Below are 12,684 nucleotides of genomic sequence, written 5' to 3' on the forward strand. Positions count from 1 at the left end.
CTATGCTTAGTAGTTTGCTTCCGTGTTCTGAACCTGATGGGCAAATACTGTGTTTGCCGAGTTATATGATTCAGTTAACGAATTGTTCTCTAGTTATGAATTATGCTAATGACGATGCTATTCTGTTTTACAACTCTTTGTGCTACCGCATTTAGCTTGTTGCAAATCCTGTGATGCAATTGTTTTCTGTCCGTCTTGTATTTCTTTTCTGCAGCTGTTTGTCTGTTGATTCGTGGCTGTCTTCTGCAGATCCCGCAACTAATTGTGTGAATATTTTCTGCAAACCTTCATGTGTCAAGATGATGGCGCTGAGCCTATAGGTTCTCATCGTGCGTTGTAATTTCCCTTCTTTTTTCCGATAGTCCGTTTGGGATGCACTGCAGAACGGTTATCCTTTTCATCTAATTTTTTGGTCCTCTTCGCTGGTAACCTGGTTCTGTCCTGCCTGCGTCTCTGTGCAGACCTTAATTTGTCGGTGTAATATGGCCACAACTTTGCGCCTCTTGCTTGTCAGCCCCTCCCAAAGTCAGTTTCGTTGAATTTTCTGCCCTTTTCGAACAGCCTACTTGTGCTCGCTCCAGTACTGATTGGCAATCGACATTGCCATCGTGCTGCTCTAGGCGTTTAATTTGTTGGGACTCAGGAGACGGCCTTCCAAATCAAACGAACCGCAGAAGTAGTGGAGCGATTTGGAAGCCTTTCAGTTTGAGGTTCCTAGCGATGCGTTGATGTTCCCGTGGGATTCCTAATTTCCTACTAGTTGAAAAAAGAGTTATGGCTCCTTAAAAAAAACGAATCAAAAAGGTGTGTACCAGTGTTTTTGGAATATCCATGAAAAATGGTCTTAATTTTTAAAAAATGCACAAGAATTTAAATGTTCAGTATTTTTAAAGATTTTTTTAGTGGAAGTATTTTTTTTGAGCAGTTTAGTGGAAGTTTTTTTTGAGACAATAGTGGAACTATTTTAAAAGAAATGGTTCGTATATTTGGCTATCCATATATTCTGTTTCGCGGGCCGTCTGACGGAACCGGTCCGGGTCCAGGCCCATATTCATTGCCCACCGACCACACCACACCAAACCCACGACCCACGGCCCCTAATAAAGCCGAGGGCCGAAGCCCACCCACCCACAAGTTTCTTCGCTGTCCCTCGTCGTCGTCGGCGCTTCCCCCTCCCGATTCATCGCCGACCCCCTCTCCTCTCCCCCCCCCTCCCGCAGCACTCGCCCGCTCACAGACACCAATCCACTCCGCTGCCTCCCACACTCCTCTCCACCAAGCCACCGCCGGGCCAGAAGACTCTCCCCGGTGTCTCCTCGGCCAATCGCCCCTCGCCGCCCCCCACACGCCTCCCGTTCCTCGCGTGCCTCATTTTCACTTGGCGCGCGCGTCCTTTCGATCCGGCTCTATCCGTCCGTACCACCGGCGAAATCGGGCGGCTCTGCTCTCTGCTGCGAGTAGCTAGGGTTTCAGCCGAGCTCCCGGGCTCCGGGGCGCCGGGGGATGGCGGCTCAGGGAGGCGAGGCGGCTGCCGGATCCGACCCCAAGCCCAACGAGGTATGCTTGCGCCGCTCCTCGTCTCTCAGCAATCCCGAGCTTGCCAGGCCTTTGCTTCCGCCCTGTTTTAACCTTTCCCGGGCTTGCACGCGATTCGTTCTGTTTCCGTTATGGCTTGAGAACTGAGATGCAGATTGGTTGCTCAGTCGGCTAGGATGCTAGTCGATTCGCACTATTATATAGCGTCCGCTTCTTTGCTTTGCTGTGGGATAGTTAGGTCCAACCGAGGCACGTGGATAGTTTGTTCTAGCTGCTGGAGCTTCTATTTGATATCTAATGTTTGCTAATTTACTGCCTCAGAAATGTAGGAATTATGACCAGCGTGACAACTGATGAATTAGCTGATGTAGTGTATTTTGTTTCTGTTCCTTTGCTCATTCACCTATAGATGATATACCTTTCTTGTGATTTAGCCCTCCTGGTAGTTAGTCAATGTGGTAGTATGTGTAAGTTAAGTCGTGAAGTACTCAGGGTGTCAATCCTTGGGGGGCTTAGTATTGGCTCTCAACTTGGATGCTCATGTTTGATGAATTGCCTATAATTGCTTGTGTTCTTGCATGGCAAGCGAATATCTCTAACTGGAGCTGTCATGGCGGAGGTAATGTTTTGAATGTACTGCTTCCTGGAAATGTATGGTGACCATTTTTTGTTGTAACTGGTGTATCCGGCACTAGTGGTAGCTTGTAAATGGGTATTACCTGGATGTTAGTACTTCACCTCTCGGAGCAGGCAGTGGAGCAGGATTAGGCTAGGGTCAGGAACTTGGCACTTGGGTGCCGTGGGGCACACGCTAGGGCTAGGGCTGAAGCCATAGGTGCTGGGAGTACTGGAGGAGGCTAGCGTTCTGGAGCAAATAGAAGGTTTGATTGATGTGACTTGTGTATGTTTCATTATCTAGATGGTCTACCTTACAGTTACAGATGGTAGACTCAAAACTGAAAAGGTTAGAATTCCAAATAGAACTCAAACTGCACCGTTATGTAATCCCCCCCTCAATAAGAATGGTCCTCAAGCCTGACAATCTGAAAACCTGTTTTGAATCTTCGAAGCAGGTTTGCCTTTTTCTTACCTTGTCGCAGTTCCTAGATTTGTTGCGGCTGTAGCGTGTTGTGGCTGCAGACCCGCAACGCTTACATGTATCCACAATGCTGGAAGATAGGCTCAAAGAGCTAAGGATGAAACCTCTCATCCGTTGTCTTATCAATATGCTATAGGTATCTGAGAGCCTGTGTTGTTATTACCTATGTCAAGGAGTATTTGTAACTTGCTAACTGGTATTGATTGCTAAGATCAGTGATCTATTGATGAAACCCTGAGCTGTGTCCATCTAGTTGCCCTGATATGGATGGTGATTTGGATCCAGTGATTCAAAAATTTCCACAACCAGGATGTGAGAATTAATGGTATGCTGGTATGTACATTTGGAAATATAAAATCAATGGATACCACAATAGACTGAGAACGAGGTGGCGTCTAGACTCCAAGAAGTGGTATTGAGAGGGAGTGAGTAGGGATGACAATAGGGTCCCATTCTCCAATCAATGATGGGGATGTCCATGTAAACCTAGATTTACAAGGGGATAATTACTGTTCTGAAGATAACCAGACGGCCCCGAAGCACTGGAGTGATCCAGTAGCCGGGAAGGGGCCTAGAAGTGCCTACTATATACCAAACTACACTTGTCTCTACACATTTACAGAGCGTACCCCTGTCCAGTGTCTGGCAGAAAGTTGGGAGCTTCAATTGTTGACTCGTTATCCCCATCTCAGCCCAGGCTAACGGAGCCTGACTTATTCAAGGGAGAGAATGGAGCCTATCGATGCACCCTTGAGAGTAAGATCCTTGGCTCATGTTCCAGAGATACCATAACAAAAGCTCCGCAGGGATGCTAGGGTTTGGGTAGACATAGGTTGTGAAGAGAGAATTACTAGAGACAACAGACTGATGTTTTTGCTTGCCTCCTTACAATAGGGATACATCCCTTATATAGACATTTGAGAATATGTCATAAAAAATATACTGTTTGAAACCACTCTTTAGTATGAATTGGATGGTACTACAATTTTTGTGACACATAACACACGTTTTCAGGGTCTAATTGATGGTCAAAGTTGAACCTCGAGATATGTGTGCGCCATGTAGGGACAGAGGGAGTACCTAATGCTAGGATGGATACACTAAGATAAAACTCCTAGTTTGACACAAACTCTTCTTACAAACTCCCTTCTCTATAGCTGTCTACAACACATACACAGTAAGTATGCAGTGGTATATAGAATGCAGCAAAAAAAAAAACCCTGCCCCACTCGCTCGCACAGGTTCCCCCTTCCCTATTTGCCGCGTACTCTAGTCATTTCCTCCATCAGTATTGAGTACTGCATCTTATACCCGCATGCCAACTTGATGAAGTATCAAGGCGACATAGGTGACCACATGGGCTTGGATTATAGGATACCCTCAACGGCCTCAAGGCATGTATTTTGTGTGGCATGAGGTCATGGCTTTGGCTGTGAAGATTTTAACATTTGGGTTGTCCATTTGTAAAGCAACTGAATTTTTCTTAATCTTAAGTCACATTTTAATTATTATTATCCATTGCATCAACATCCAATCATATGGTTAGTGTCACATCAGTCTCCATGCAAACATGATTGCTACAAAATGGACTCGAGGAAAAAAAGTGCAGCTTGTAAATAGCAAAGTCTCTGAACACTTGTGCTGCAGTAGTTGTTAAGCAGTGTTGCTCGAACTGCAATTTGCAGCCAGTTAATGCTATTGTTTTGTTATTTCTGTGTACTAAGTAATTGATGTGGAGTGCCTCATTGATGCCATTACTCACTTTTTTGCGAGGAATTACTCATTTGCTTTGTTACATCAGCCATTTAGATCTCTCTCTCTCTGTGCATATTTTTCATAAAAAATTGCCACATTAGCAGGGAATTCTGCCTTACATATGCAAAAAGGTGCATCCTATAAATACATTGGGCTTTGTTGTATAACATGCACTTGTCTGTTGAAATATGAATAAGGATATAATACCATTTTCTTTCACATGGTCATGCATTATTGATGAGGATCACTTGCTACCCTGGCAAATGGCTAATGACTTTATGGTTCCTTCCAGACTTCTACCACTGGATTTAATAATATCTTCACCCCAGTAAAGAAACCACTTGGCAGTAATGGTCCGCTCACCTTGGGATCATATGCCAACTGTCCGATCTGCTATTGATGGCTGAGCTTGAGCTTTATATTGCTCACCGCCCAGTGGTGCCCACTGAAATCTCTTTTGCAAAAACACCCTATTCTTCCTTGAAGTTCATGGGCAAACCAAGCAACATCCCGATTCAATTAAATAATTAGTCTTGTAAACTTGTACTCCCTCCGTTCACAAATATGAGATATTCTAACTTTTTCCTGAATCGGATGTATATAGACACGTTTTAGTGTGTTTGTTCACCCATTTCAGTCCGTATGTAGTCCATATTGAAATATCCAAAACATCTTATATTTGTGAACAGAGGGAATAGTATATACTCCTTACTAGTTCTTAGCAACGTACAGATTCCTTACTAGTTTCTTCTGTTTTTTCAAAATCGCTGCTGCCTATAACCTAATATGATTTGATGTCTGGTAGGTGTCAGCTAGGTGGAACAGTGGTGCCTAGTGTGTAGCCTTCACCTTTTAGAACAGTGATTGTAGGTTGGTGATACATGTTTTGCTCATGATCCATAATTATGAGCTGACAATATGTTTGGTCTCACTTAATGACAGGGCTGGAGTGTAGAGCAGACAAGTTCATCTCAGTACCAACCTTCAGCATCGGGTCATCATGCGTGGTCTTCTTCAAGTGGGGCTTCCTGGAACTATTCAGTGGATAATACAAACCAAAATGCAGTTTATTACGATCCACAAAGGGATGTCTCAGTTTCAGGGGCTACTCAAAATGTGACAAATGGTGCACCTCATGTGACTCAACCGGCTGTGGGCACAACTAATGCAACCAATACTTATGCACCTTACTCAAATTCTGTTCAACCTGCCTACAATGCTGCACAATATCCAAACTATTACTATAACTATCCACAACCTGCAAACGATTCTTCTCTTCACCAAGGAGTAGATCAAAGTTCAGGTGCTGCATATCAGCCTCTTACTTCATTTCCGAATTCAGGATCTTACGTTGGTCCTACAAGTAACACATATTATAATGCTGGTGCTGATCAGACTGCGCAAGCATATGCCACCAACAACTATTATTATCAAAACCAGGCCTGGTCTGGAGGAAGTTCTGGAGATGTTCACGCCCAAACATATCAGACTTACGCTCCATCAGATACTAATGCTGCCCAGAGTTCTTGTTCTCTGCCCACCACTTCTTTCCACTATCCTCAACAGTACAACCAGTGGTCTAATTATTATGACCAGTCTGCACCAAACTCCGGTGCCTTAGCAGTTGCTGGCAACAGTGCTTCTGATACAAAATCTCCTAGTGCCGGTTCTGGTTATACATATCCGAGCACCCAGCCGCCTCCACCGGGTACTACCCAACGGAAAAATGATGCTGTTGCACCTACTGCACCTCCCCAGGTATTATTATCAGTTCTGCTTTCTTATTTTGAAGAATTTATGGATTTGACCACATTTTGCATTATTTTTGTGTGCAACTCTGGAATGGCCATGTAGCTTGTCATGGGTAATGTTTTTTCTAAACATAGCTTTGTGCAACTGCCTATGGAAGTATGGTTGATATATTTCTATACTAGATATATTTCATTTTGTAGATATGAGCATATTTTTCTATAGACTTGGTCAAACATAGAGAAGTTTTACTTAGGACAAAGCTAGAGCTTCAATTAATTTGCAACAGAGAGAGTATGTAACAGTGAAGCTACTTACTGCTTTCTAGTTACTTGAAACCTTGCATTGGGTGACAGTGAAGCTACTTACTGCTTTCTAGTTACTTGAAACCTTGCATTGGGTGACAAATGATGCGACATTACTTCTATACGTCCATAAAAGATTACCGGAACCTGTGATACGTCTTTCATTTGACGGTTTTGTTGCATGTGTTAAATTTTATGTGCATCGATGACCATGATGAGAACTCTTCTTTTGGAAGGACAGTTTTTCATGTATTTCTTATGCAATAGCATGCCTTTACCATGTTTTGACTAGCAATTTTTGTGGACAGGCGGTGGGAATCACAGGGTTTCAAAGCCAGCACGTCAACCAGGCACCAGGTGCCCCAGGGTTTCAGAGCCAGCATGTCAACCAGGCACCAGGCGCCCCAGGGTTTCAAAGCCAGCACGTCAACCAGGCACCAGGCGCCCCAGGGTTTCAAAGCCAACACGTCAACCCGGCACCAGGCGTGCAAGGATTTCAAAGCCAGTATGTCAACCTGTCACCAGACACTCCAGGATTTCAAAGCCAGCATGTCAATCCGGCACCAGTCACACCAGGGTTTCAAAGCCAGCACTTGAACCAGGCACCAGGCAACCCAGGTTATGAAAACCCCTATGCTAACAAGACAGCTGCCGTCTCAGGGTTTCAGAACCATTATATCAACCAGGCACCAGCTTACCAACAAAACTCTACAAGTCATAGCCAGTTACCATTAAGTAACCAACGAGATCAACAGAAAGCTTTGCATGCGCAAGGTCCAAGCTCAAATGTTTATTCAGTCAATCATGTTAATGAAAACTCTCAACCAACTTTGCAGGGTTTTGCGAAAACAGTTGCCAGTGTAAATAAAGTACACATCCCGACAAATCCTCGAATAGCTCCAGGTTTCCCAATGTCAATGCCCCAAACCGGGAAGAAATTAGAAGCTGATTCATCGCTAAAACCTGCTTATGTTGGTGTTTCCATGCCCAAGACTGACATGAATGCAGCTCAAGATGGTCATGGAGCTGCCGTTCAGGTGAGACTATATATTCTAGTTACCCCGTTCTTTTTGTTGAGCATCGATGTCCGATGGTGGTATAATTATACAGCTAAGCCAATGGAGTCCTTACTCCTCCAGGCACATGAACCAACCCCCCGTGGAAATGTGAACATGGTAAAACTGAAATGCTAGCGCAGACCAGTACAATTATTGAAGTAGGATTTGTACACTACAGTCCAGAGCCCAGACCCCAATAGAAGTGCCTAGATTCAAACCTTTCAAGTTAAGACTTCGATAAAATAGCACACCTATGTTTGTAGTATTGTATATCGGTGTTCATACCATTCTTGACAACTTTCCACTAACCATCATTCTATTTTATATTATTTTTGTGCTGTCCAGGGATCATTCCCTGTTTCACTTTGTACTTATGTCGAGCGGAATCTTTCCCGTTGCAAGGATGATGCCCAGAGATCTGCCACCCAAAGCATCATGAAGGAGGTTCAGTAATCCATTTTTGTTCTTCTTTTTATCACTGTCTTTGCTTCTGCTTTCCTGAGACCTTGGTTCATGGGATGTTTAATAAAATTTACAAAATAGAACTTAAGTTTCTTTTGGTTGTTCCTTATTAACTTGTATTTTCCTTCCATATCCTTGTAAGTTTAATAAGAGGTTGTTAACTTTCAAAATTTTCTCTTCCTATAATATCAGATGATCACCAAGGCAACTGCTGATGGGACCCTTCATACTAAGAATTGGGACATTGAGCCGTTATTAGCTTTGCCAGAAAATGCTAAAGGCACAAATATGACAAGGTAACCTTTTCCTGTATGGGGCGATACTGCACTAACCAGCAATCGTATGCCAATGACCATCATTCTTTTTATGTAAAAAGGGCAAGGTGCTTTGCTTTGTCCAGCATGGACGGAGTTTGAATTTGAATTCCACATTTTCCCTCAACACTAAACTAAAAACTTGGTGAAAACCAACTCTTTGTTCGGCATGAATGGGATGCCACATTTTTCCTTAACATTTAAACCTAAAAGTTTGGTGAAAACCAACAACGGAAATAACTCTACCAGCATCACGGGCAATAATTAAAGGGAAGCCCGGTGCAAGTAGCTCCCGTTTGTGCAGGGTCTGGGGAAGGGTCCGACCACTTTGGGTCTATAGTACGCAGCCTTTCCCTACATTTCTGCAAGAGGCTGTTTCCAGGACTCGAACCCGTGACCTCGTGGTCACAAGGCAACAACTTTACCGCTGCGCCAAGGCTCCCCTTCCTAGGGACTGTCGCAAATATAAGTAGAAACAAGTGGAGAAATAATATAACTTACATGACTTTGGATTGCAAATTCAACGTGATAACAGAGTGTACGGGCTATTTGCCATCTTAAGCAGCTCAGGTGTATAATTGGGTACCCAAAGAAAAGCATTGCCACTTTTCGGGGTTGGTTCAGTGGATTCTTTATAGTCTGTTATATTGGTCTTGGGAGGGCTTAACTTCTTCCTGGAACTGGCATACGGAAAAAGATTGTGGGGAAGACTTCAGCTTTCATTATAAAAGACACTTATGCTTCCCTGAGAAACGCCCCGAGCGTAGGGAGGACTTAAGATTATGGTAGTAAAGCTGACCCTCCCCCTTAGAGGGCCAATCGGTTAACTAGTCTTGTTTTTTTAATCCTTTGGCAGCAACGCAAAGGATTCAAGTCCCTTCTCCTTTTCAACATCTAGGAGGAGCCCGAGTAGACGTACGAAGAGTAGGTGGGAGCCTGTTGCAGAGGAAAAAGTAACTAACAAGGTGGAGGTTGTTTCGAAAGAGCCAGCAAAAAGTAATGCCTGCACTACTTGGGAAAATACTAGAAGAACGGTAAGCCCTCAGATGGGTTAACATTACATATATGCCTTTCATTCTGGAAATTTTTAACTTGAATACGACCATCTCCCTAGGTTTGTTTTGTTTACTCAAATTCTCTTCTTGGGCAAATAATTGGTTTTATATGTCACAGGGTAACACTTGGAATCTTGGAAACTTTGTCCAGTCGCGTCAGCCTCCTACAAGCCAATGGAATCAGAGGCCCTCTAAAAAGCAGCGGATTGGTGGTAATGCGAATCTAACAAAAAACGGGAATGCTTCTAGTGACAGTGATAAGGAGCAGGATCTTACGAAATATTATGCCAGTTCAATTGCACTAACAAATTCACCGGAGGAGAAGAAGCGACGAGAGCATAGATCTAAGCGATTTGAACGTGGTCAGGGTGCATCATCAAAATCTACGAGTTCCATACCATATAAGGATGGAGCAGCCAATGTATACACAAGGGGAGCCATTTCAATGCTTAACAATAGAAGTAATGGAGATGGTGCTAGCTTGGCGGTGGAGGACATCGACTGGGATGCACTTACAATTAAGGGAACATGTCAGGAAATTGAGAAACGATATCTACGCCTTACATCCGCACCTGATCCAGCCACTGTAAGGATGCTTTGCTAATTTTTTTGTACACTGTAGGCTTGGAAAACATATTGTTGATACAAAAATTAAATTTAGAGATAAATTATGCCTTGTTGCTGTTTTCTTGCTTTAACTTTCTTATCACATCTTTTGCAGGTAAGGCCAGAAGATGTCTTAGAGAAAGCTCTTCACATGGTTGAAACATCTGAAAAGAATTACCTCTATAAATGTGATCAATTGAAATCTATCAGGCAAGACCTTACTGTTCAGAGGATTCAGAACGAGCTGACTGTCAAGGTATTCCTTGATAATAACCTCTCATTGTGGTATACTGCATTTTAGTATCAATCTTCAGATGTACACTGTTTTTCATGGGGGCATCAATCTGCTTTGTCCAAAACTATTTATTTTTTCCTTCTGTATTAATTGTTTCATTCCTGTTTCAGGTTTATGAAACTCATGCACGCTTAGCACTTCAAGCTGGAGATTTGTCCGAATATAATCAGGTTTGCTTAACTTGTTCTGATTCATCTTAGTGCTGAAACAAGTAAAGCAATCTTATTTCGTGTTCTAGTTTCCGAATAGAATAAAGAAGAAAAAATGGGTCACTGATGATGATATTTTTAATAGCAGCACGAGGCTGGGGGGACTTTAAGTCTCCTCCCTGGTGGAACATCCTTCGGAATCCTTGCGCAAATTTCCTTTGGAATCCTCCCCTCGTCGTTAGCTTCCATTTAAGCCGATGCGAGTTCTTTTACAAAAACATATAGCCTTATTTGCAATTTGTTATAGTAATGTAGGGTATTGTCTTTACTTTCTTCTGAAACCAGTAGCTGTATTCTTACTTGATAGTAATTTGTATTGATGATCCAGTTGCCTGAAAGAGAACGAAATCAACAGCCTAGTCTCTTTAATTATTATTTTTTGCAACACTTGGCAGTGTCAATCACAGCTGACGAGGTTATACGGTGAAGGAATCGCTGGCTGTCATCTTGAGTTCTCCGCTTACAACTTGTTGTGTGTCATGTTACACTCTAATAACAAAAGGGACTTGCTTTCATCCATGGCAAGGTATATATATTGAATAATAAGTGCATATACAAAATGGTTATTCCGTTGCTACACTAGCCATATTTGATGCATCTGTTATCCTCAGCTTGTCAAAGGAGGCCAGGCTAGACGAAACAGTCAAGCATGCGCTTGCAGTTCATTCTGCTGTTTCATCTGGAAACTATGTCATGTTCTTTAAATTATACAAGAAGGCACCTGGCTTGAACTCATGTCTTATGGGTAAAGATGATATTTCTTTTACTTGACATTCTTTTGTCAATTTTGATATTAACTTTTCCGTTAAGATGATGCTTGGCTACTTACGCTATTTGCTTTGCAGACCTCTATGTTGAGCGGATGCGTTTTGAGGCAATAAAATGCATGTCAAAATCTTATCGGCCAACTGTACCTGTGAGATATGTTACACGAGTTTTGGGATTCACAAGAGTTGACGTACTTTGTGAGGCTAACGTAGCTGATGGTTTAGAAGAATGTGAGGAATGGTTAAAAGCACATGGTGCCGTTCTTGCAGTAGATGAAAATAGCGGAGAATTACAGATAGACACAAAGGTAAACCTTGCACTTGGTTTATGTAGTGTGTTTGTGGTATCTTATGGTCTTTGAAACATTATGCTATTTCTTTATGCTTGACAGGTTTCTTCTGCTTCTCTATACATGCCGGAGCCTGATAATGCTGTTTCACATGGTGATGCATCTCTTGCCGTAGATGATTTTTTGGCGCGAGCATCATAAAGAATATCATGGTGATTGGGTGAGCAACTTTTACCCTTTTGGCACCGAGCTTTGATGCACTGCGATATTACATATTGCCAATGCCAGTAGAGGAACACTATATTAATGCAGGACATGCACATGAAATTGACCGCGGATGAAGGGTATTGCAACTAATTGGCTTCACAAACAGATGCAGCATGTGAGTAGGCGACATTTTGGTAGCCTCACAATGTGCTCTAGTGCCGTTGGATCCACTGGCAAGTTCTGATAAGCGACTAATCTCCAGCTCTGTGAGTCCCGTATCACAATCAGAAGTATGGGCAGCACTAACAGATATGAATCACCCGGTAAAATTTATATATAGGTCCGAGCATTGAGCATTGCCTTTGTACCGCCTGTTTCTGTCATAACCCAGTTCAGTGTATTGTACAATTTTTGTTCACAATAGGTGTTGCTCGATGTCAGTTTTTGTCAAATTCGACAATACTGATGTTCTGAAATTTTGTTCCCTCATTTTCCTCAGGAGAAGTCATGTTTCTCAGGGTTAGAGCTTGTGGTAAGAGTGACTAATGTTTCATTTTCTGTTACCATGTAGTGGACCGTTGTAAACTGCAGAACAATGGATATGATATGCAAGTGTTTTTGTTGTCTCGTTCAGAGTTGGATGATTCTGCATCATATAGTACTACTGTATGTCTGGCCCAGCCGTTATCGGTACATGGTCCAACTATTTTGTGTGTTTATGCGGCACATGGCCTGCACTACTAACAATGTGTTGGGGATATTACTACCAGTATGATCCGCCCAGGAGGGGCCGGATCAACCCTAATGGCGGGTTACATAAGAAGCCCAATATACATTTAAGATGATAGCTTATTAAACATATAGAAGGCCCAAAGGCCTGGGGCCGGCTTAAGGCCCGATATTGTAAACCACTGTATGTAAGTAAAGACTTGTAAAGAAAGGCATGTAAAGGAAGTCATCGAGCCTGACACGGTCAT

General features: G+C 42.9%; 1 protein-coding gene across 3 annotated transcripts; it reads left to right on the forward strand.

Moving 5' to 3' along the window:
• The first annotated feature begins 1,182 nt into the window (after positions 1–1,182).
• On the forward strand, positions 1,183–12,340 carry LOC125539552 (SAC3 family protein A-like). Of its 3 annotated transcripts, none has more exons than XM_048703037.1 (14): positions 1,183–1,557; positions 5,333–6,148; positions 6,753–7,481; positions 7,848–7,946; positions 8,157–8,260; positions 9,135–9,312; positions 9,452–9,919; positions 10,055–10,195; positions 10,345–10,404; positions 10,839–10,969; positions 11,055–11,188; positions 11,289–11,518; positions 11,603–11,720; positions 11,813–12,340. In XM_048703037.1, the coding sequence occupies exons 1-13, from the start codon at positions 1,504–1,506 to the stop codon at positions 11,699–11,701; spliced, it is 3,243 nt and encodes a 1,080-aa protein (XP_048558994.1). In that variant the 5' UTR covers positions 1,183–1,503; the 3' UTR covers positions 11,702–11,720; positions 11,813–12,340. The 3 variants fall into 3 exon arrangements, with proteins under 3 accessions (XP_048558994.1, XP_048558995.1, XP_048558993.1); XM_048703038.1 differs by having other exon boundaries at positions 11,874–12,340; XM_048703036.1 differs by having other exon boundaries at positions 11,603–12,340.
• Positions 12,341–12,684: the final 344 nt, after the last annotated feature.

Source organism: Triticum urartu, chromosome 2 (genome assembly GCF_003073215.2).
Source record: "Triticum urartu cultivar G1812 chromosome 2, Tu2.1, whole genome shotgun sequence".
Classification (NCBI taxonomy): Eukaryota; Viridiplantae; Streptophyta; class Magnoliopsida; order Poales; family Poaceae; genus Triticum; species Triticum urartu.